Source organism: Erinaceus europaeus, chromosome X (assembly GCF_950295315.1).
Source record: "Erinaceus europaeus chromosome X, mEriEur2.1, whole genome shotgun sequence".
Taxonomy (NCBI): Eukaryota; Metazoa; Chordata; class Mammalia; order Eulipotyphla; family Erinaceidae; genus Erinaceus; species Erinaceus europaeus.
In genome coordinates, this window is record NC_080185.1 from 99,766,691 (window position 1) to 99,791,744 (window position 25,054).

Here is a 25,054-nt window from a genome sequence, read left to right on the forward strand (position 1 = left end):
ATCATACTGCTTTAGTAGTTGCTCGCATTCAGCATCAAGACAAGGCGTATAGTTAGCACGTCTCCCACGAGGAATGGCTTGGGAAGCTGCTTTGAAGATGGCTTGGCGGAAGCGCCTGTAGGAATCTTCAGAGGGGATAGAGTTAATTGGAATTGCAGGAATAGATTTGTTGGTAAGATCACTGAACAGACGCCAGTTTGCTTTCTGAAAGTTCCATCTTAGTTTCTCCGAGCACAGAATCAGTGGGAGCTGGAGACCAATGTGGATGATAGCTGGGCGGTGATGACTGTGCGGGAAGATCTTGAGAACTTGTCTCGTAGCGGGAAAGGCTTGGCCGTTGACTGTGCTAATCCAGCACAGGTCGGGTGACGAGTCTTTATTCCATCTAGCACTGTGAAAAGAGCCTGGCTGTTTGGGAACGTATAATAGGGAGAGGTCATTCACTGAAGCCCAGTCGGCTAAGATAGAGCTGTCAGCACGAGTGGAGGAATATCCCCAGTCTTGGTGATGACTATTAAAGTCTCCAACGTAAACAGCTGGGTGATTCGGGCTAGGCAGGACCTCTTTATCCCATGAGGCACTAGGAGGCTTATATACGTTGACGAGCTGAATAGTTCCAATAGTAATGGAGTCGTAGAAGGTCGAAGAGGCCATATGGTAAACGTCCGCAAGATACGATTTAGCGTAGATGGCTTGGCCGTGTTTAGGATGGAGATTATAGCATATTAAGTCGAATCCACTGATGGCGAATCGAGCAGCTTCATCGACTGCTATATGTGTTTCTTGTAGGCAAATAACATCTGCCTGATGCTGTATCGCCAATTGACCAATAAGAATGCGTTTGGCAAAGGACAGCCCCTCAACATTAAGTTGGAGGACTCGAAGAGCAGGACCAACAGCTTGAAAGCTGTCAGGAGCTGCTTGTTGCTGGCTTTGAAAGTGACTAGGATCCATGTGGATTCAGTCGGCTAGGAAGGATCGTCAGTTTCTGACTTATTTCACTTAACATGAATTTTTCAAGGTCCATCCAAGATGGGTGAAAACCGTGAAGTCACCATTTTTTATAGCTGAGTAGCATTCCATTGTGTATATATACCACAACTTGCTCAGCCACTCATCTGTTGTTGGACACCTGGATTGCTTCCAGGTTTGAGCTATTACAAATTGTGCTGCTAAGAACATATGTGTACACAGATCTTTTTGGATGGGTGTGTTAGGTTCCTTAGGATATAACCCCAGGAGAGGAATCTGCAGGATCATAGGGTAGGTCCATTTCTAACCTTCTGAGAGTTCTCCAGACTGCTCTCCATAGAGGTTAGACCAATTTACATTCCCATCAGCAGTGCAGGAGAGTTCCTTCGACCCCACAACCTCTCCAGCATTTGCTGCTGTTACCTTTTCTGATGTATGACATTCTCACAGGAGTGAGGTGGTATCTCATTGCTGTCTTTAGAATCTCTCTATTCTTTTTGTATCCCAGCATGCTGGTGTGTTTAACTCAGGTAACTCAAGCCTTTCAGTTGTGAAAAAAGATTTTTGAGTTACTTGTTCATTTTACTCTTTCACTTATGTTGTTCCTTATTGCTAGAACTGACGACTAGACAGAAGTTGGATTTCTCTGAAGAATCTTTTCTCTTTATCAATATTGTGTCTTTCAGATGGAATTTCAGAGACATTTCCTCAACTCAATGCTCTAATCTTACGGAATTATTTTGAATTAGTTTTATTTCTGTTATCACTTTGTTTTGGCCACTAGGGCTACCACTGAGGCTCAGTGTTTGCACAGCTTCACTGTCCCTGTCTTCTATTTTTCTTTCTTCTTTTAGAGAGAGGATGAGAGACAGAAAGGATCAAGAGAGAGAGGAGAGACACCACAACACTGCTCCACCACTCATGAAGCTTCCCTCCTGCAGGCATTCCCATGTGGAGGCTGGAAGCTAGAACCTAGGTCCTGGCATACGGTCATATGCGTCCTGTACTGGGTGAGCTTCCTCCTGACAAGGAATCAAACCTGGGGCTTCACACAAAAAATGTGTTTTACTCACTAAGCCACCTTTCCAGTTGCCCACATTTTTTTATTTCAAAGGGCCCTTTTCTTTTCTTTCACTGTTCTCAGTAACACCTCGTTTTCATTTTACTCATGAGGTCACTGTCCTCTCTGAGGATATTAATTATAAAACCACACACTTGGGAAGTTTCTGGCTCCCATTTTTTTTTAACAGTTTACTCCAAGTTCAAATACTCCTATCTGTTTTTGTTGTTGCTCTGATCACTGCCTTTTACATAAGATGTTTTTTCAAATGTCATTTCACTGATGGTTCCCATTCAAGAGTCTCAACCTAAGAAGCTCCCTGGGAACTTGGTGTGAGTCAAGTAGTGGGCTTTCCCATAAGGTGACATGGCAATGTGACATGTGCTTTGATTCTAACATGGCAATGTCACCTTATGGGAAAGCCCACCACTCACTGAGAGAGTGTATACTTACAAATGTCAGTATTGGTGCTTCTTTTTTGTTGTTGTTGTTGGATCTATCTGACAACTATAGACCCTTCTTCAATCTACTCTACCATTTGCCTGGATGATCTGGTAGCTGAGTAGAGGAAGAGGCCATGCAACTTGCAATCCTACTATTTTCAGTAAAGTATCTCATCTCTGCCATTGACCTGGTTTTGGGCCTCAAAGCCTAGAACTTTCTTGATTCAATCTGTCAAGAAGCTAAACATCAAAAGGCTTCTGCTCAGATCAAGAGGGCCCATGTATGAAAAAGTATGTGTGTTTCTACTAGATGCCATCAGATTCTTCATCCTGGAATTGTGGATCCTTCCTCCAATACACATGTGCTTTGATTCTAACAGCTCACCTACAGTCCTGTGAAGAGCCCTACTTTGGGGCTGTAAGACTCGGGTTTGCGGCATGCTGGATGAACTGGAAATTTCTACCCTCTCCCCAATTGTGGGGAATCATGGATAAAACGGGGCACATGGAATCCTGGATACAACAGGGCACTTCCAGTCAGTTCAAACTCAGAGATGTAATCTGCACTCCAGAGCTCCCCTACTGATGAAATAGAGGCTGGGGCACAGCCTCAATTTACACCTCGGCTTGGTTCCCAACTGTTAGCTTCCTGACTCCTGTAAATGCTTTCTCCTGGGAGCACTTCCTTAAATAACTAACTTTCATGTGATTCTGTATCTAGGAGCCAGTTTTTGAGAAGCCTGGCTAAAACCATCATCTAGATGTGTGATTTTGGGAGAGGATCCAGGAATCTAACTTTGCTTTATCAAATTTGCAACTATATAGTTCTCTGGTGCTTCTATTTTCAGACCTCACCCAAACCTTCACTGACTCTAAAGGCATTTACAACCTCCAGTTCCTGTGCCTTTTCAGTGTTCCAGAAAACAAAGACTTGCAAGGCTTCTGGAAAGTTTGAGAGAAATTGTCAAGCAGATTCCAGTATTGTCATTCCTATTCAATTAAGTGAAACTTTAGAAACGCCGTGTGCTTCATAAAGTCGAGTTCAAGCTATGCTCTCAAATGTCTTGAAGTACAATTTATTCTCCTCTTGGCATTGTGTACATTAGAGAAACATGCAGAAAGCTGACCTGACTTACATCTATAGAAGAAGCTCTCTAATCAAACATGAGTGCAACTACTTTAGTCAGGTGTGTGATGACTGGAAAGTTACCGAACATGTCTACGTCACAATTTTCAGCCCCCTGACATGGATATAATGTGCTGATCACAGTTCATGCCATATAGTAAATCCAATCCTTGCAGTTATTTTCTTGTTGGTATCTTCTAATTCTGCGGTGGGGCACGGGAAATGTGGCGTACGGAAGACCCACTCCCCGGCACCGCTCGTGGGGGGCCCAAGTCCTTCTGATCGAGGCCCAGCCCGTGGACGGTGTGAGGCCGGTAGCGGCCCCCGGCACACCGGGCCCAGGTCTTCCCGGAGTCGGGTTGCTTGGGAATGCAGCCCAAAGCGGGTGATAAACTCCATCTAAGGCTAAATACCCGCACAGACAGATAGTCAACAAGTACCGTAAGGGAAAGTTGAAAAGAACTTTGAAGAGAGAGTTCAAGAGGGCGTGAAACCGTTAAGAGGTACTCGACCTCAGATCAGACGTGGCGACCCGCTGAATTTAAGCATATTAGTTAGCGGAGGAAAAGAAACTAACCAGGATTCCCTCAGTAACAACAAGTGAACAGGGAAGAGCCCAGAGCCAAATCCCTGCCCAGCATTCTATTTACATAACCACTGTATTCTATTTACATAACCACTGCCGTCTATTTATTTACATAAATCACTTTTACATTTACATAAAGCACCACCTTCCCTCCAGGGCATTGGTGGTTTAGTGGTAGAATTATCACCTGCTCCACCCCCTCTCCTTGTCACACCCTGATCCTCTCCTTGTCACACCCTGATTTTCACCAGTCACTTTTCTCTCCACCCTCTCTGCGTTGCATCCGCATCCTGTTCCCACCCTACTGGGCTAGTATATTTATAAGGACAAGATTGTTTGTAGTTTTTAGTTTAGTTTAGCTTAGCTTGGTATAGATTGTGCTGCGTCCTGCATGAATAAAGAGATGCTGAGTACAGCTCAACCATGAGTCCCTGGTCGTCTGTCTCCCGTCAGTGAAGTTCAGCCCGACACTTTCTCATGATAATAATATGTCTTTATTAATCCCTACATTTCAGAGAGGGTTGGTCAAGGTTAAGATTAAAGTCGGAGGCTGTGGTTCCATGGTATATAGATCCCTGGCTAGTTGCAGCAGCATTATTGGCAGCTGTGAGCACTGCGCAGTCTCAAGTCTTGCTCCAGATGTACTGAATCAGGAAGTCTGGTGTGGAGGCCAGCCATATGTGTCAACAATCATTCATGGGACTCTAACTCATGCTCAAATATGAGAAACACTGGCATACAGTCATATATATATATCAGACACTCATGTAGACCAAAACCAAATCTTAGATCCAACTGGAGCAGCAGTGAAGACTATAAACAGAATTAAAGAATATATTTAACAATTCAATGACTAGGGATATAGAAGTCATAATTGTACCATTATTATTACAGTACAGCTGTGATTATCAAGATCATCACGAATATATATATGTGTTTATATATACTAAAGAGTAAAATGTAAATTTAAGCTCATAAAACTGATAGTGAGTCTATACCACACTCTTGAGATACAAATATAAAAATTTAGTGATCTGGGAGGTAGCACAGTGGATGGAACACTGGACTTTCTTTTTTTAAATTTTATTTATTTATTTATTTATTTATTTATTTATTTATTGGATAGAGACAGGTAGAAATCGAGAGGGAAGGGGATGATAGGGAGGGAGAGAGACAGAGAGACACCTGCAGCCCTGCTTCACCACTTGTGGAGCTTTCCCCCTGCAGGTAGGGATCAGGGGATCGAACCTGGGTCCTTGTGCATTGTAACATGTGCGCTCAACCAGGTGCGCCAGCACCTGGCCCCTGAGCACTGGACTTTCAAGCATGAGGTCCTGAGTTCAATCATTGGCAGCATATATACCAGAGTGATGTTTGGATATCTCTCTCTCTCTCTCTCTCTCCCTACCTACCTTTCTCATTAATAAATAAAATCTTAAAAAACTAATAGAAAAATATATTAATGCAAGAAAAACAAATTTCTGGGCCCAGAAACCGACTCAAAGAAACCCTGCAAAGAATTATTAATTGTATTAATCCTTTTCTGAAACAAGCTATCAAATTTACGTGATCTGGAACATTTGCTGAAGAAAACTCATTTGAAGTTGTCACTTTGCCAGAGCTACAGATATTGAAATTCATCTGAAATTCTGAATTAGTGTCATGCAAGCAAATTATTTTTAAAAGAAAAGAAACGAGCAAGAAAGAACTCCTTGAGTCTATCACTGGGAATCTGGGGGGGGGGGCGGCGGTGAAGGAAGAATTAAGGATTGTGACACTACCTGCCTGACAATTTACAGATCCTTGAAGACAATTGGGTGTCTTACTCTGAGGAGTACAAGTGAGAGAGAGAGAGAGAGAGAGAGACAGACAAGAAAGCCACTTCTTAGATTAAGCCCACAAGGAGCCTGAAATTTCAAAAAGACAAAAGAATGGTTCTTTGCCTGAAGGAAGCAATGGCAAGATGGCAACCCACACAAGTTTGTGTTTCAGAGGTGGTGACCAGCCACTCCATTTATTTTACCACATAATCTCTCTCTGAGCTGCTCAATTTAATCTCCTGCATGGCAGAGTAGACATTTCCCTCGAGCCCTTTATGGCTTGTGTATGAAGATTGCAAAGCTTTGCTGTTATGATCAGGAACACAGTAGCTCTGAATACCACTGCAGGGAATGTTAGAAACATACTTTTATGATTTAAGTCAATGCAGAGTCTCATTTCACATTAATGATAATAATATTCAAAATACTAATAGATGAAGCCTGGTTGTTTATACAGGGCCTTTGCTCTGCTAAACAAACTGCAAGCACATTCTCAGTTGGATCTCCATTCACAATGTATCTATGAGGTGGGTGCTGCTGGTACTGCATTTTGTAGATAAGGAAGTTAAGCCTCAAAGATGCTAAGTAACTCGCCTAAGGTCAACCAGCTACTGTGGAGAAACCAGGAATCACTTCCCAGGCTGTCTGACTGTAAAAGCATTGTTCTTCTTCTTTTTTTTAACCTATCACTGAGGCTTCATGGCTTTAGGATGACTTTCATGCACGCGCTTGCACATGTACACACACACACACACACACAGAGAGAGAGAGAGGGAAACACACACTCTGGGGAAAGAGAATAAAGAAACACAAAGAGGGAGGAAGGGAGAGAGGGGAGAGGGAGGGGGTAAGGGGGAGGGAAAGAGAGGGAGAGGGGGAGGGGGAGGGGAGGGGAGGGGAGAGGGAGGGGAGGGGAGAGGGAGGGAGGGAGGGGAGAGAGAGAGAATAAGAAACACAACACTGAAGTTTCCTCCAATGTAGCGAGGGTTGGGTTCAAACCTGGGTCACGGATATGGCAAAGTAGTGCACTATCCAAGTGAGCTATTTTGTTGGCCCTGAAAGCACTGTTCTTAACTACTATGCTTTGTTGCCTTCATCAAGAGTCCCACCTGGTCCAACAGTCACAATTATTGATGCATATGCTTCATCATGGGAAGAAGAAAACTTTTCCAATGACAGGATGTGTTACTGAAATCTGTGCATAGGAATAATACTTCCTTTTCAGTTGAGTACTGGATCTCTTCAGCCTGACATACTGGAAAGAGGCTTAGGGATGTGGCACCCTCTTAAATTCAGGGGATGAGTAGAGATTCAGCTGGCCCCACAGTGCTCACTTTGAGATCAGTGATGCTTTGGTTGCCATGGACACCAGATTTCAACACACCACTGAGCACGGGAATCTATTCCACGCAAAGCGATGGAGCCAGCAGATGGGCACAGTAACGGCTAACTGCACACAATGCTAGGGCCAATATTTGTTTTGCCACCTCTCATTTAGATGATGTTCTCACCCCTGAAGTCTGTAAGACTGCCTCTCATCTGGGAAACAGCTTCTTTATGGCCAGGTAGCAATATTCACACTTCAATGTCTCAAACTCGTTCATCTGTCTGGGTTGTTCAGTGGGTAAAGTTATTCAGAAAAGCAAGTCTGACCTTACACAGAACACTTCTTTGTTCAGCTTGCTAAAAGAAAGGATGGATCAAATGACTTCTTGAAAATTCAATTTGTCCGAGTGGCTAGCACCCCAAGAATAATGAGTCTGTTAACTTGGTAGGTTTCCCTAGAAACTAACTCCATAAAGGAAATAATGAGAAAAAGATAAGTGGTACTTAGACATATATTAAATAATGCATGAGAACATGTTTCTCTTTGAGATAAACCAAACATCTGAGGCATTGTATTTAATTAATGAATACAGGTCAGAGACCAGTCAATGAATCATGAAGTTTGGGCATGCCATGAACTGAGGATCAGTTTACCAAGAGACCATCACCACAGGATGATATAAAGGACTTCACTGTCACATGGAAGAGATCTATTGTATACTGTGTAGGAAGGAGCCAGCCATAGGACAAACATTACTCTTAAATTAACCAGCCAAAATGAGAATTTCCAATTTAATGAGAAATGAATACAATCCATCATTTTTCAGATTCAGCAATCAATATATGTAGTGAAATTCCATTAAAACCACATCCTTCTAAAACACAGGGAAGTTAAGTCATTGGCAAAATAAATAATTCAGTCCAGTTAAAAGAATTTTTACTATGCATATTTCCCCAGTTTATTTATCCACTTAAAAATATTAAAAAGCATGTTCTCTTTAGATCAGCACAAGTGTGTTGGTGGAATGTATATTGCAAGATGAAAAGTACAAATTTGTATCTAAGGAAATCTAGATTATTTGGAGTAGGTCTATTAAATTATTATATCAGAAAACATTTAGGGACCTGGTGGTGGTGCACTAGGTTAAGTGCACATGTTATAATGCACAAGGACCTGGGTTCAAGACTCCACTTCTCACTGCAGGGATGAAGCTTCTGTAGAAGTGAAATAATGCTGCAGGTCTCTCTTTTTCCCTCCCTCCCTCCCTCCTTCTCTATCTCCCCCTTTCCTCTCAATGTCTATATCTATCCAGTAAATAATTTTTTAAAAAATACTTAAAAAGGAAACTAAGCACCCCAAATTTAAATTATTTTAGAGTTCAGGACAGTATTATTTTATGTCACACACTGAATGATTTCTATTTATTTATTTATTATTGAATAGAAACCGCCAGAAATTGAGTGGGGAGGGGGAGGTAAAGAGGGAGACAGGGGCCAGGTGGTGGTGCACCTGGTTAAGCACACACATTCCAGTGCATAAAGATCCAGGTTCGAGTCCCTTGTCCCCACTAGCAGGGGGGAAAACTTCACAAATGGTGAAGCAGGGCTGCAGGTATCTCTCTTGTCTTTCCACCTCTATCTTTTCCTCCCCTCTCAATTTCTCTGTCTCAATCCAAATAAAATAAATAGATAAACAAAAAAAGAGAGAGACAGAGAGACATTTTCAGCCCTGCTTCACTACTCCTCAAGCTTTCCCACTGCAGGTCCCCACCCTTGAACCCTTGTCCTTGTGCACTGTAATGTGAGTGCTTAACCAGGTGCGCCACCACCTGGCCCTTAGTGAATGATTTTTTAAATGGGAGTGTTTCCAGGAGCATCAAGCTCATACCTCCAGTTTGATTAGGGAACATTTTAATAAATTGTATCTCCTTTTATTGTCATAAATTAATTTAAAACTGAATGTGGTCTATTTGGCCCTTTAAAGAAATTTGAAAACAAATTTTCTGTATATAAAGAAAAAAATCACATATCACACACAGAGACACACAAAGAAATCTCTACATTCATTTGTAGATGCTGACAGAGTCCTTACACCTGTAAGATGTGTCAGGCAGGGAATTTTTTGCTTAGCATAAATGACAAATTGAAGAACTGATATTCTGGAATTTGAGAAAGAAGTTACTTTCACTACAAAGATAGACAAAAATTAAGACGTATGTGGGCATTTGTCACATTTGCCGGTAGACAGTCTGATACGACTGAAAAAAAAAGTAGTGATTTGAAGTTTTGTACTCAAGTTTGCTCAATGAACCACCAGCAGCAGCATCACCTAAGATCGTGCTAGAGATGCAGAATTTTGGGCCCCACCCAAGTCGGGCTGCACCAAACGCTGATTCTTAACAATATTCCCAGATGATCTGAGAGAAGAATGAAGTGCAAGGAGCACTAATTGTAAGCACAGATTTAAAAACGTGTCTGGGAGGTGGGGTGGGATTCCATTCCAATGGCCACTGGGAGTGGTGGATTCATAGTGCCAGCACCAAGCCCCAGTGATAGCCCTATAGGTAAAACAAATAATAAATAAATAAATAAATAAATAATCCTGAGGTGGTTCAGCATACAGAGTGCCTGTCCTGTCGTGACTTAGGTTTGGTGCCCAGAACCACATGGGCAAGAACCAAGGACAGCACCAAGGGAACTGCATGGATGGCGGAGCAATATTTGGTAGTTGTATCTCTTCCCCTCCCTTCTCTTAAAAAATGTAAGGTAAAAAACTGGACCATGAAGTGATTCAGCTGTATTGTGCTTGTACAAAGACTGGGGTCCATTCACAAGCACCATGGCAAAAAAAAAAAAAAAAAAAAGTCAACAATCCCACTAGAAATATCCAAAGAATATGAAAACAGTAATTAAAAAAAAACCTTTCATGCCTGGGGCTTGGGCAGTGGTGCACCAGGTTAAGTGCATAGTATGAAGCTCAGAGACTGGTGCAAGGGTCCTGGTTCGAGTCCCTGGCTCCCCACCTGCAGGGGGATTGCTTCACAAGTGGTGGAGCAGGTCTGCAGGTGTCTATCTTTCTCTACACCTCTCTGTCTTCCCCTCCTCTCTCAATTTTTCTCTGTCCTATCCAACAACAACAAAATGGAAAAAATGGCCTCCAGGAGCAATGGATTAGTAGTGCAGGCACCAAACCCCAGTAATAACCCTGCAGGCAATAAATAAATAAACAATAAAAATTAAAAAAAAAAAACCTTTCATGCCTGAAGTACCAAAAACTCCCAGGTTCAGTTCCCAGTATCACCATAAGCCAGAGCTGAGCTCAGATAAAAGAAAGAAAAAAAGAAAAAAATATCAAAGAGGAAGATATATGTACCCTTATGCTCATAGCAGTATTATTCACAATAGCCAAAACATAGGATCAACCCAAATGTTTAGAAATGAATGACTGGGGGAGTCCGGCGGTAGCGCAGCGGGTTAAGCGCAAGTGGAGCCAAACGCAAGGACCAGTGAAAGGATCCCGGTTTGAGCCCCCGGCTCCCCACCTGCAGGGGAGGTCGCTTCACAGGCGGTGAAGCAGGTCTGCAGGTGTCTATCTTTCTCTCCCCCTCTCTGTCTTCCCCTCCTCTCTCCATTTCTCTCTGTCCTATCCAACGACGACATCAATAACAACAACAATAAAACAACAACAAGGGCAACAAAAGGGAAAATAAATAAAATAAAAAAAAAAAGAAATGAATGACTGGGTAAGTAATAATATACTCAATAGGATATTACCCAGCTGTTAAAAATACTAAATCATGCCTTTTGTGATGACTTGAATGGAACTTGTGGTAATTATGCTAAGTGAAATAAATCAGGAAGTAAAAGACAATTACCAGATGGTAACACTAATATGAGGAATATAAACAACCAAAACAAAGAAAAAGGCAAAGCATAACAAATATAACTCTTAAGATTCTGTGAAAAATATGATGGTTGACTAGAAAGGAAGGAGCAAGAGGTGAAAGAAATGGGTAGAGAGAGTTCATTTGATAGTGAGATGACACTGGTACTTTGGTGGTGAGAGAGATAATGCTTATCCACTTAGACATGTGAAACTGTGCTCACAAAATTGTATAGTATTGTAAACTAATGGTAAACCAACTAAATTTAATTTAATAATGTGATACATCACATTAACAGAAATCATATGATCATCTTGATAGATGAAGATGGAACACTGACAAAATTCAACATTCTATCATGAAAAGAACATTTAAAAGATTCAGTGAAGAAAAGATATACTTTGAGTTGAATAGTGGTACACCTGGTTGAATGCACATGTTCCCATACACCTGGATTCACTTCCTATTGGCAGGGGGTAAGTTTCACAAGTGAAGAAGTAGGGCTGCAGGGGTTTGTCTTTCTCTCTCCCTCTCTGTCTGCCCCTCCCCTCTCAATTTTTCTCTGTCCTGGGGCGGGGAATTGGCCACCAAGAACCGTAGATTCATCATGAATTCACAAAGCCCCAGTGATAACCCTGGTGGAAAAATAAAATAAAATGAATTAAAATAGCACTGGGGAAACAGCATAATAGTTCTGCAAAGACGTTCATGCCTGAGGCTCTGAGGTCCCACGTTTAAACCTCAGCACCACCATAAGCCAGACTAAGCAGTGCTCTGGTCTCTTGCTCTCTCATTAAGATAAAATAAAATAAAATGCAAATAAAAGATATACTTCAACATAACAAATGTCATACGTGACAAGTTCACCTTTAAAATCATATTCAATAGTGAAAGGCTGAAGCTTTCCCTCTAAGATCAGGAATAAGACAAGGATCCCCATCCTCAAGGTTCCTAGTCAAGAAAATTCTAAATGTCTTGGCTACAATAATTGAGCAAGACAAATAAAGAAAAGGCATTTGAATCAGAAAGGAAGAAATCAAACTGTCTCTGCAGATAACATGATCACACACACATATTCTCTCTCCTAAAGAACCACCCACACACACACACACAAAAAGCTGTGGGACACACACACACACACAAAAAAAAAATCAACAGAGAAAATGGCTATTTCTATATAGAAAATACAAAATGATCCTATCAAAAAACATTAACATACTTATAAATAAATTTAACCAAGAGGATGGAAGAACTTTACACTGAAAACAAAATGGCTCTGATGAAGGAAACTGAAGATGCAAATAAATGGAAAGGTATCCCGTATACATATGCAAGAAGATCTGACATAATATGCCTATACTACCCAACGCAATCTTTATATTCAATACAATCTCTATTAAAAATTATCATAACAATATTCACAGAAATAGAAAATGCATATAAATATATAGTCACAAAAGCCCCTCCAAAAGACAAAGTAATCTTAGAGAAGGGGAGAAAGAAAATTGGAGGCATCACATTTTCTGGTTTCAAACTGTACTACAAGCCTAAAGTGATCAAAATATTTTGGCAATGGCATGCAAACAGACCTAGGGGACAGAATCAAGAGCCAGGATAAAAAACCCTCTTATATATTAAATGAGAAGGGAATCAAGAATACTCAATGAGGGAAAGATAATTCCTTCAACAGAAAGTGCTAAGGAAACTGGATAAACATACACAGAAAAATTAAACTGCTCCTTTATTTTACACCACCTCAAATCAATACAACATGGACTAAAGACATACATATAAAACTTTAGAACAGGAGGAAAATGTAGGGGAAAGGTTCTTTGACATTGATCTTGACAGTGATTTTCTGGCTAAGACACAAAAGCACAAAAGAATAAAACCAAATATCAGTCAGTGGGACTACCTCAAACTAAAAACCTTTTGCATTTTTTGTTAAACCAGAGCACTGCTCAGTTCTGACCTAAGGTGATACTGGAATTTGAACCTGGAAATTTGGAGCTTCAGGCATGAAAGTCTTTTGTATAAACACAGTCGTTTCTACATTTTAAAAGAACAAAAACCATATTTTGGAGAAGGGGTTAATATTCAAAACATATAAAGAACTCATACAACTCAAAAGCAAAATAACAAACAACTTATTTAAAAATGGGCAGAAGAACAAAATAATTATTTCAAGGAAGATATACAAATGACCGACAGGTCAACCCCCCTAAAATGCCCTTATTATACACTCCTTATAAAGTGATCTCATGAAAATTCTCATCATTTAGTCCCCCTTTATTGAGGGTTCCTGTTATTTGCAGCTCAATGACTCCCCACTTACACTATTATACAGCTGTCCATCCCCTGCCTCAGAAATGAACAGAGATCCAATCAACAATCTTGCAATCGTGATTTTTTACAATTAACACATTAAGATCGATCCCTTGTATTCAGGTATAATTTTTCTTTTTTTAATTTTTATTGCCACCAGGATTATCACTGGGGCTCGGTGCTGACTGGCACTGGGAATCTCTCGGAGGTCATTTTTTCCCTTTCTCCCCCTATTTTTATTTGATAAGACAGAGAGAAATGGAGAAGGATGGGGGAGATAGAAAAGGAGAGACACCTACAGACCTGCTTTTGAAGCTTCCCTGCTACAGGTAGGGATCCAGGGCTCGAACTTGGGTCCTTGCACATAGCACTATGTGTGCTTTACTGGGTGTGCCACAGTTCAGCTCTCTTTGGGTATAATTTTTTCTGTGTGATGTTTGGAATCACTTTTGGCTATCTGTTGATAGATGTAAAGGAGATCAACACCGATTTCATTAGGCAGCTACTAAGTATATGTCAAGCACATTCTCTAAGGTGAGTCATCATAGCACCTCCCCACCTTGGCTGGGAAAATAAAATCACATCTATATTTTCTCAAGTTTTCTTTAAACAATTTAGCATTTCCCTTCATTCCAAACACAGACAACAAACCACCTGTAATCCTTTTTTAAAAAAATATTTTTATTTATTCATTATTAGATAGAGTGGAGAGAAATTGAAAGGGGAGGTAGAGATAGAAAGGGAGAGGGAAAGAGACAGACAACCTGCAGATCTGCTTCACCACTCATGAAGCTTTCCCCCTGCTGGTGAGACGGGGGGCTTGAATCTGGTTCCTTGAGGGCTGTAATGTGTGTGTTTAACTAGATGTGCCACCACCCAGCCCCCACCACCAGCAATCCTTGTGACTTTACCACCTATAAAAATCACAGAAATATTCAAATCACACTGCAGCTGTTGAAAATACCTTGAAATAATCACTGACCCTTATCACTGTTCAAAGTACCATAATCTTCACACTCATTGCGAAATCTCATTATTTTATATGATAATAAAGAGGCATATAAGCAATTGGATCATACATTTAGCAAATCCTGCAATAACTGTGTTGATGTAATTGACTTCCTTCCTAGTCTTATGCAGGATTTTTTATGCATCTGAAAATGTTATTCTAAGGAAAGGTACCACAGGTTTCACTAGATTTACAAAGGATTTCTTGGCACAAAATAAGATTTAGGATTCCTTCATAAGCATCCCCCCAACTGACCATTATTATAGCTCAATCCACTGTCCGTATAGAAATTCAAGGTGATCTTTTTTTTAAGGCTAAGTAAGATGAAGACATCTTCCTGTTTAAATGAAAAACAAATGCAAACTGACTAACCTAGCCCTACAGGCTCTGATTTTACCTGCTCAGGGTCCCTGTGTAGTCTTGAACATCCCTCTGCCCCTGCTCACCCTGCTCCACCCATGCTGACTTGCCTTGCCTTTCTCTGTAATCTCCAAGCAGTTACCCATACTCGAGGACTTGGTTCTCACTATCCCTTCGGCCTGGCGTGTCTGCTCTTACAGCTGCTACTTCATTCATTCTTATGCTTCAGTGGCGAGGCAGCGCATTACTTCCACTGACAAGCCTCCCTTGCTAATTTATGCCATGAAGTAGCCTACCCCTCACCCAGCCCACACCAAATCATGTTCCATTTACTTCCTGCAGAGCACTAATAATTACATTGATACTTGTTCACTACAAAATCCTGGCATCTAGCAAGGTGTCTGGCCACCCACAGAAACCTGATATTCATTTAATGAATGGATGAAGGAAGGACAGAATAAATGAATGAGGGCACAGTTAATCTGCTTTATGAGTGAGGAAATATAAGGCTCAAAAATGATAGATCATTTGTTCGAGGCCATCCCCTGGCAAAGGTATTTTAACTATGGTCCCTAGGCTTCCCTTCAATCTCCCCACCATGCTTCCTAACAACATGCTTCCTGTTCGCTGTTACCCTCCCAGCAATTTTCAAACAGAATAGACCCAGAAAAAGTTCTTATGGCGTAATTTCTTGGGTTAGTCTCCCGCTGCTATCTTCAGGACACACCTTCAAATCTACTTCCCCTGAGTATTTCCAGGAGAGCCAAATGAAATCAAACTGTATTGCCTGGATAGAATGATTCTTTCTGTCTCTCTCTCCCTATGTCTCTCTACATATATTCATATTTTTCATCTCTGAATATCATAAGCATACATATACACATAAAATCAAATAGAAGGAATACAATTCAGAAAATGGGAAATGAAGGAAGAAAAAACAAGTCAGATAAGCCAAGAGCTAAATTCTAGTGGACAAAGCTAACATGAGATACGAAACAAGCTGCATACAAGTCTGTGTGAATGGCAGTTCCAGCTATCTGCTTCTTAGTCACCAACATGACACATTCTGAGGATTTTGAAAATCTAGTCCATTTCCAGGAGAAACACAAGTATTCATGTTTCTGAGTCCTGAAGGAAATTTCTCTTGTGCGTCCTGATAACGAAAGCATGATAGAATACAGCCATCAGCATTCTAAACTACGACCCTGTAAATAAATGTATCAAGCTTCATAGAACGATGTTTTAAAGCATCTCCTAATAGCCATGACTGATGGGATGCCAAAACCCATGCAGCACTGCACTGCTTTTCTATTCAAAGTATGGTTCCTGGACCACCAGCAGCAGTGCTGACAGGGAACTTGTTAGAAATGCAGATCATCAGGCCCAATCCCAGGTCTGCTGAGTCAAAATGTTTTATTAACAAGATCTGCAGGAGATTCCCACAAAGTTGAAAGAAGTAGAAAGAAGCATACTAAAGTTTAAGAAACACTGGCTTAATAGTTAAGCTTGATGTGAGGTAAAATTCATAACAAACTAGTACTCATTCATTCAATAAGTATTTGCCTAGACCCTTGACAGTAGGGGGGAAAATTGCAAACATGTTATCAACAGCAACACCATAAAGGAAAATACTGATCAAAAGGACATCATTAAAAACTGAGTGGTGGAACAAATCATAGGGCAGACAATATCTGGAGCATCACCAAAACCAGGAAAACAAAAATTGATCCCTAAATAGGTGTTGGCTACCTGTGTTAGTGCTGGGAATACAACAGTAAGACAAAAATCCGTTTTTGGAAGTTTATATTCTAACTGGTGAAAATGTAAGTAGACAAAGATAAGCGAAAGGAAGCCAGAAAGGGGGAAAAGGAAGAGAAGAGGGCTGCAATTTTCAGTAGAGTTGGCAGGGCAGGCCTCACTGAGGAAGTGATGACCTGTACAAGGTCAGGGAGCTTGCTATAAAAATAACAAGGGGGTGAATACTCCAAGCAGATGGAACTGGGTGCGCCGACACTCTGAGACGGTGGAGTGCCTGAAACAGCAAGAAAGCCAGTGTGGTTGAAGCAGAGTGAGCAAGAAGTGGAGGAAGATCATGCGGGGCCTTGTCAGCCATTTTCAGTATGTTGATGAGAAGTCACTGTGGAAAGGAAGTAGGGAGCTACTTCAGGATTCTGAGCTGGGAAATAATATAATGAAAAATGTTTTAAAAGAAAACTGGTTTTCTTTTCAGAGGCAAGTGTAATGAATGGCTTGAGTGGGAGAATGCAGCTCACTACTGCACTGATCCCAGCAAATGGTGATTCACTCATCCAGCTACTGATAAGGTGCCAAAGATGTGCCAAGTAGTATGGGCAGGAGCTAGACTAGAGTGATAACTGAGGGACCTGCCAGGGGAAAGTGAATGCAAATGGCATTGGAAGGAAAGCAACCCAGGACATAATGACAGATTTATGGGGAAATGACACAAGTTTGCAATTCAGTTTAATTAAGGTTTATGTATGTATCATCTACTGAGGTAAAGGGATTTGCTCGCTAGGACATGGGGATGGTTCATAACACTTGCTCTTTTGCCCTTAAAGAACTTCCAAACTGGCATGCTTCCCTCCGCCTCCCCCCCCCTCGACCCCCGCAACTTTTAAGCCTAGACTTCTTGGCTTGTGGCAGTCAAGGCTGGCACTGAGACTAGCTGATTTGTTCAGGTTACCAGCTGATTGTTTTATTTGATTGGTTTTTTGTTTTACCCTTGAAATTTGTTCTCTCTTGGAAGCAGGGGTCAACCAAAGTGATTTGACTTGATTAGTACTAAAAGAGAGATCTGGTTTGGCAGGAGGGCAAAAGAGAAAAGAGAGGTATTAACAAATGTGGATCAGTGTTGTAGCCTGGCCCTGGGCCACCAATATGGAATCAAGAATCCCTTCTGGTCTGTTTCCATCTGTGTGACCTGATCTCCTACGCTTTGTCATTCTGTTCTGGAAAAAAAGACCCCCAAAGTATGGACAGCAAGAGTCAGGAAAATACCTTGTGTGTGTTTAGGGCGTGGTGGTGGGGAGAGAAGGGAGACACCATCTGAAAACTGCCTACTGCAAGGTCTGAGGAGAAAATGCAAATATGATGCAAATGATTATGTTAATAGCTCCCTGGCCACCTAAAAGGTTTTATGCAACTGGAAGGGCCCTTGGGGAAACTGCTAACAGCTAACAGTGACTCAGAGGCAGAGTGAACTATTTCAGGACAACTTTGTCACACAAACCTTTGCAGCTGTTAGCACAGTGCACATTCTTCAGTGATCTTTTTTTCTCACTTGAATCAACCTCACCTGCTGCAAATTACAAAAAAAAAAATCAAGTCTGCCTCTGTAGAGGTTACCTGAGTTAATTACACGCCAAAGACTCTCAGCATACCTTAAATTTTTCCTCAAACGCCTCTCTCACCCAAATAAAGCCAAGTTAAATGTGTCATATCCTCTCTGGAACAGTATCTGGCTCCAGAGGATTATGAATGAAGTGCCTCTCTTTCAGTTCTATCAATAGTTACTATGATCCTTTGGCAGTTTTTTTTTCCCCTACTCCACAGGAACTGGCACATTCTCTTCTAATAGCCATACACTGCATTCAAAGTAAATCCGGGGGGGGGATCACACATAGTTATGAAATTCAATTCACTTCAAGGAGTCATACTGGCAAGCCATTCATTAAGAAAAGCTACCCTGTCAATACTGCTGTCGTCTTGACAATCGTAACTACTCATTTTCAAATGAAAACTGCACATTGGACCAAAATGAGGCATAGTTTTGTCTCTACTTGTGTGTTTAAAAAGAAATGCCTCCCCAACAGGCATGGCTTTTATGAGTCAGGAGCTGAACCGAGTAGTAAGCAAAAGTCAGCACACCAGACCTACTGCTAGCCAGAGATGCTGAGTTACAGACCTCGGGGGCACAGAAGCCAAACACCCCTTGTACTCTCCTATATCTGAAAACAATGATGGCATCACTAGCCTCTGCACCCCCATCCAGACCTTTATTACTTTTCTGGTACTCTGATATTCCAGGGAGGTTCAGCTTTTTACGGGACTATCAAGGGTAGGGAAATCCTTTTTTCTTTTCAAGGCATTTTGCTCTGATTGGAAAGGACTACACTGGCTGCCTCCAGAAAGCTTTGGGACAGCGAGAGGCTCTATTCAGAGTACGCACAAAGCGCAAAAAGGCGAACTCCAACAAAGTGGAGGGGGGGAAGGGAGCGGGATGGGGCGGCAAAAGCAGGCGACAGACCCCAATAGAAGGCAGAAATGACGGCGCTAAGGGGAACTGGGAGAGATGCAGACTATCTCAGGGCGCTGCTACCGGAGACTAGGGCCGGGGCAGGCGGCGAGCGCCCCCGCGCGGCCAGGGCTCCTTACCTCCTCGGCGAGTTTCTGCTTAAGCACCAGCGCTGCGCACAGGTAGCCCGCGCGGCCCACGAACAGCTCGTCCGAGCCGCACTCGAGGAAGGAGACGGGCGCACAGACGGCGCTCAGGGCTCGGAACTTGTTCAGCGGCTGCACGTAGTCGGAGCGGCCCAGGGCGTGGTAGACGAGAGTGGCCACAGCGTACACGCCCGCGCCCCCGAGCAGGAAGGCGGCGCGGGTGTCGGCGTCCGGCTCGCCCCACTCCTCAGCGCGGGCGCACGCGTCTATGAGGCGCTTGGCCGAGCGCAGGTAGCGCTCCCGGGCCGCGGCAAAGAGTGGGCTCTGAGAGACGTGGTAGAGCATATAGGCTACCCCCGCCACGCTGCTGTACAGACCCCCCTGGCAGCAGGGGGGCGCGGCCGCCTCCCCTTGGGCGTCAGCGCCGCCCTCGAGAGGGGGCAGTTCCTGAAGGATGCGCTCGATGGTGGCGGTGACCAAGGGCGCCACCGCTTCCTCGCACTGACCCCCCAGCGGGCTGCCCTGATAGTCATCGAAGTGGTTGGTGAAGCAGCGCTTGGTGTCCATGCTGCTGCCGGAGCCGAGCCCCCCAAATGCCGAGTCGGGGTTCGCTCTCTTAAGCTCTCGGATGGCGGTGGCTGCGGCGGCGGGACTGGAGCGAGGCGGCTGAGTGGGAGGTGACAAGAGGAGGTGGGCGTTAGGGAGACGCGCTGAACCGATAACCAAGTGGGGCACCGAGGTGCTGGAGTGGCCCGGACGAGCGCGGGGGATGCGCGACGTCCGCCCCCCTCCCCGAGGCCGCGCCCTCGCAGAACCCGCCCCCTCCTGCGCCGCCGCAGCTTGGTCGCCTCTCCAAGGGGCCGAGGTGATCAGGACCCGCGCGGGGCCCGCGCCACTCCCCCCGCCCCGCCTCTGGCTCCTCCCTCCCGGCGGAAGGCCAGGGCCGTGCGGGACACTGCTGGGCTCCCGCGAGGCTGGTCGAGCGGACACCTGGCGCTGGGGCTGGGGACAGGAGCGGGCGACCTCGAGGCCTCCGAGGCCCCCCAACGAGGCCCTCTAGTCAGCAGCAGTCAGCCCCTCCTGGGAGCGGCTCGGACGTCGCCCTGAACCTTGAGGATCAGAAGCTGCAGTTAGCAAGACCCCCCCCCCCTCCCCAACAGGCCCTTCCCTGGCGCGGCCAAGGTTGAGAAGCCGCCGAACTAGGAGGACAACTGACCGCCCTCCTGCAACTTTTTTTTCTTTCCATTTACCTTCTGGGCCTCTTGGGGGTTCTCATTCTGAATGGTTCTAAACCCCAAATGCTGAAGGGCCGGGGTGTTTGCAGCGTATGCATGAACGCGCCCTGAAAGGAAACTTTTTCTTGACCTCGGATTTCGTGTTGTTTTACTTGGAGCGTACTGAAGTAAAAAAAAAAAAATCTTTAAAAAAATAAATCACACCAGGTTAAGGTAAGGGCTTGGGACTGTCATCTTTCTCCTGTCCTAGTGACCCCCACACACACACACACACACAAGAATGTTTAGTAAGGGCCTAATATCTTAAGTCGTTACCTACTTAATATGAAAGAAAATTCTTTGTGTTTTAATGGGGCGTTGTGAATGCATGTTCTTAATCCTTCTTACCTCATTCCTCCCTCTTTCACATGGGTCTCCCTTACACGGGCGTTATTGAGGATCTCTGTCCTCCATTCTAGAAATCCGTGGATGGAAAGATAGGTGTGGTTCTGCTGCATTTCTTGGAGTCGACAGAACAATCAATGGGAAAAACAGAAAATAAACAATGGCACAAATTAGTTGCATATCTTTGGCCTGTCTTAAGTCTTCCCCAAAAACTGACCACTTGAAGGCCACATATGCCACCTTTCCAAAAGAATTTGTATTTTGTGAGGGACTTTTCACGGCACAATAGACAAGTGGCTGCAACGGGGACATAGTTCACCAGGTATGGGAGAGATTCTGAATTCCCTGCCTTAGCACCACAGGTGGTGGAGCCATGCTGTGACGCCTTTCTCTGTTCTGTCTGTGCCTCCCTCTCTTTCTCTAAAGAATGGAAAAGTTGATCAGGGACCTGAAAGCACAGGTTTAGGAGGCTCTAGCACCACATTACAAATTTAGAAGTGATTCATGGAAGAGTTTCTGATATATTGAGGGCAAATTACTCCACTTACTTGGAATGCCACTTTTGTTGGGAGGCGGTTTTTTTGTTGTTTGTTTTTCCCTCAAAAGCATTAATTATCAAAATGATTGGGATCAAACCTGTCCTTTGTCTCCTGCTTGATACATTCTGGAAAAGAAGAACTCAATTTGCCAAGTCCACTGCTCGGACAGAGTAGATGGCAAGGCCTCCATCCTCCTAGAACACTGCCAAAACAGTTTTTTTTGAATTAGAATGATTTTAAAAACTCTGTCTACTTTTAGGTTGGAAGTTTGATGAGTTAACAGTATCAAAGGAGCTCCTAGAATGTTTAGTTCCTCTCAGGGCTGCTTCTTAATCCCTCAATTGTAGAAGCATTAGGACTGATTTGGGTCCCCTCACACAAGAAGACATAAAATGCAAACTTCACAGGCAGAAATGAAACCTTATTCTGCCTTATTCCTCTGCACCTCACCCTTGTCATGAATGCAGAAGCAAAACTGCTAATCCTGACTCTGAGTTTCCTTCCACACAGCCCAGCACTGAGGTAGCACCAGCTGCAGTGACAGGAACCTGTGCTGACTGCTTTCAAAACCGAACTGTAAGTAGGTCTCCAAGAGAAGGAGCTCTGCTTTCCCTCCTTGAGTTACCTCTTGATTGTCCCAGAGGCTTCATAATAAGCAGCCCCCAAGTCATGTAGCATATAGTTAGAAGTTTATTTGTTTTGTTTTGTTTTGTTTTTCACCACAGTTATCACTGGGGCTCAGTACCAGCACTACGAATCCACTGCTCCCTGCAGCCGTGTTCTTCTTTTTTTTAATTTTGATCTTTCTCTCTTTCTTATTTATTTATTTGTTATTGAATAGAGACAAATAGCAGAAGGGAAGAGAAAATAAAGAGGGAAAGCGGGGCTGGGCAGTGGCAGCACTGGGTTTAACACACATAGTAGGAAGTGAAGGGATCCTGGTTCGAACCTCTGGCTCCCCACCTGCGGGGGGGGGGGTGTCTCTTCACAAATGATGAAGCAGGTCTGCAGGTATCTATCTTTTTTTCTCCTCCTCTCTATCTTCCCTTCCTCTCTCAATTCCTCTCTGTCCTGTCCTGTAACAAAAAGTGGAAAAAAAATGTCCTCCAGGAATAGTGGATTTGTAGAGCTGGCACAGAGCCCGAGCAATAATAATCCTAGATGAGAGAGAGAGAAAGAGAGAGAGAGAGAGAGGAGCCTGCAGCTCTGCCCTGGTATACCAGTCGTGAAGCTTTCCCCCTGCAGATGGGGACCAGGGGCTTGAACCCGGATCTTTGTGCACTGTAATATGTGAGCTTAACCAGGTGTGCCACCACCTACCCCCCCTTTTTTACTGGAACACTGCTCAGCTTTACCTTATAGTGGTGGTGGGGTGGGGGGGGTTGAATCTGGGACTTTGGAGCCTCATGCATGAGAGTTTCTTTGCATTACCATTATTCTATCTATCCCTGCTTTTTTCTCTCTTTCTTTCTTCTTAAGTTTTACTAGATAGGACAGAGATAAATTAAGAGAGGAGGGGGAGGTAGAGGGAGAGAAAGATAGACACCTGCAGATCTGCTTCTCTGCTCGTGAAGTGTCCCTCCTGCAGGTGGGAAATAGGGCTTGAACTCGGGTCCTTGTGCTTGGTTATATGTGCACTTAACTTGTTGCACCACTGCCCAGCCCACTACAATTATAAGTTTATTGCTCGTGTTTCTGAAATCTGGACTAGACTTTCATGTGTCTGGCTGTGGATTGACTCTTGCTTGGTGGGACTAAATTGACTACAGTCTGGTCCACTTGTCTCTTCATTCCCCAGCAACCTGGTCCTGGCATGCTTGCCTCAAAGTAGCAGAAAGGCATGAATGCAACACTTCTTTAGCGGAAACGTCCAACACTTTTTTTTTTTTTTTAGTTCTAGTCTCTGTATGGACACACTCTTACACAAATACCTTATTGTATTGCCAAACCACACGAGAAAAAGAGGGTGTCTTTATGGAACTCCAAAATTTCATGACAAGAGTGTGTATATAAGGATGGGGTAAAGTATTAATCTTCCTGGGTGTGTGTGTGTGTGTGTGTGTGTGTGTGTGTGTGTGTGTGTGTAATGATGCTGATAAGCAGAACTAAGGTCACAAGATGGATAGAAAACAGCATGTTTTGGGAGAAGTAAGAGCTTAGTGGTTTCCAGAAGCTGTCTTCAATTCACAGAAGGAATTAGCCCTTCGCTTATAAAATTATTTTTCATAAAAACTTCACTACTTTGTTGTATTCACCTGGCAAAACTTCCGCCCAGAACACCCTTCCTTCAGGACGGAACTGGCTCTTTAGGCCCTATGAGGCTCACCTCTAATTGTCATTTACCTCATTCACAGTGTGATTCACTTTAATTTCTTTGCTCCACTAGAATATACTCTCTTTGCAGGTGGGGCTTTATTTTTATTAGTGATTTAGTAATAGTATATCAGATTATAAGATTACAGGGCTATAGTTCCACATCACACCCACCACCAATGTTTGCTGATTCCCACCTCCCATAACTACCATAGTTCTCATCAAATTTTAGAGACAATTTGATCACTGTTTTTTTTTTTAATTCATGTGTTTCAGTTCCCTATATTCACATATGAGCACACTATCCTATCCTGTAGTTGTCTTTCATTTCTTTACTTACCTCACTGAACATAATCTGCAAGTAGGACTTTTGTGTTGCATTTATTCACTGATAAGAGCCAAGGCTACCTAGTAGTCCCTGGCATATGTTATAGGCAGTCACTTTGAAGTTTGTGAAATGATGAATAAATTGCCACAAGTGCTATTATCAAGGTAACTTGGAGTGTAGGAAGTAAAGTGGTGTCTCTACTGGGACTTTAACTTTTTATGATTAAATCTCCACTGTTTTCTTGAACTCTTTGCTTTTGTGAATGCAAGAATATAAACATTCTGCGCTTCTAACTCCACATAATCTGATGACCTCTATCCTTTACTTTGAAATCAGTGACTTCACACATTCTACTTTAACTGACCCTGGGGACTGGTGGTGGCACACTTGGTTGATTGCACATGTTACAAGGCTCAAGGACCCAGGTTCGAGCCTCCAGCCCGCACCTGCAGGTGGAAAACTTTGAGTGGTTGAAGCAGTGCTGCAGGTGCCTCTCTGTCTCTCTTCCTCTCTATCTCCCTCTTTCCTCTTGATTTCTGATTGTCCCTACCCAATAAAAAATAAAGATAATGAAAAACTTTTAAAAATTAACTGACCCCCCAATGACAGATTATATTTTCCATATACAACCCCAACAATATCTCCTGTGCCATACCACTCCTCTATAATGTGGTCTTCTCATTTGTCTTCTCAGGAGACAAGGTAAATCTGAATGGGTGTATAATTCACTTGTAGCCAGTAGTATGTGATGAAAATGACATAGCATGGTATCCAAAGCTAGGTGATAAAAAATGATGCAGCTTCCATCTTATATGGGGGGACACTCACACCTGGAGACCTGAGCCACCTTATAAGAATATGACTACCCCTGGGAGTCGGGTGGTAGTGCAGCGGGTTAAGTGCAAGGACCGGCTCAAGGATCCCGGTTCAAGCCCCTGGCTCC

General features: G+C 43.2%; 1 protein-coding gene across 1 annotated transcript in view; it reads right to left on the reverse strand.

Moving 5' to 3' along the window:
- The window catches only part of LANCL3 (LanC like family member 3), a 122,944-nt gene extending 102,905 nt beyond the window's left edge, over positions 1-20,039 (reverse strand). Inside the window, exon 1 of the mRNA XM_007523212.3 lies at positions 19,307-20,039. Coding sequence (XP_007523274.1) covers positions 19,307-19,879 — 573 coding nt within the window. The 5' untranslated portion in view covers positions 19,880-20,039. The remainder of the gene's footprint in view (positions 1-19,306) is intronic.
- Positions 20,040-25,054: the final 5,015 nt, after the last annotated feature.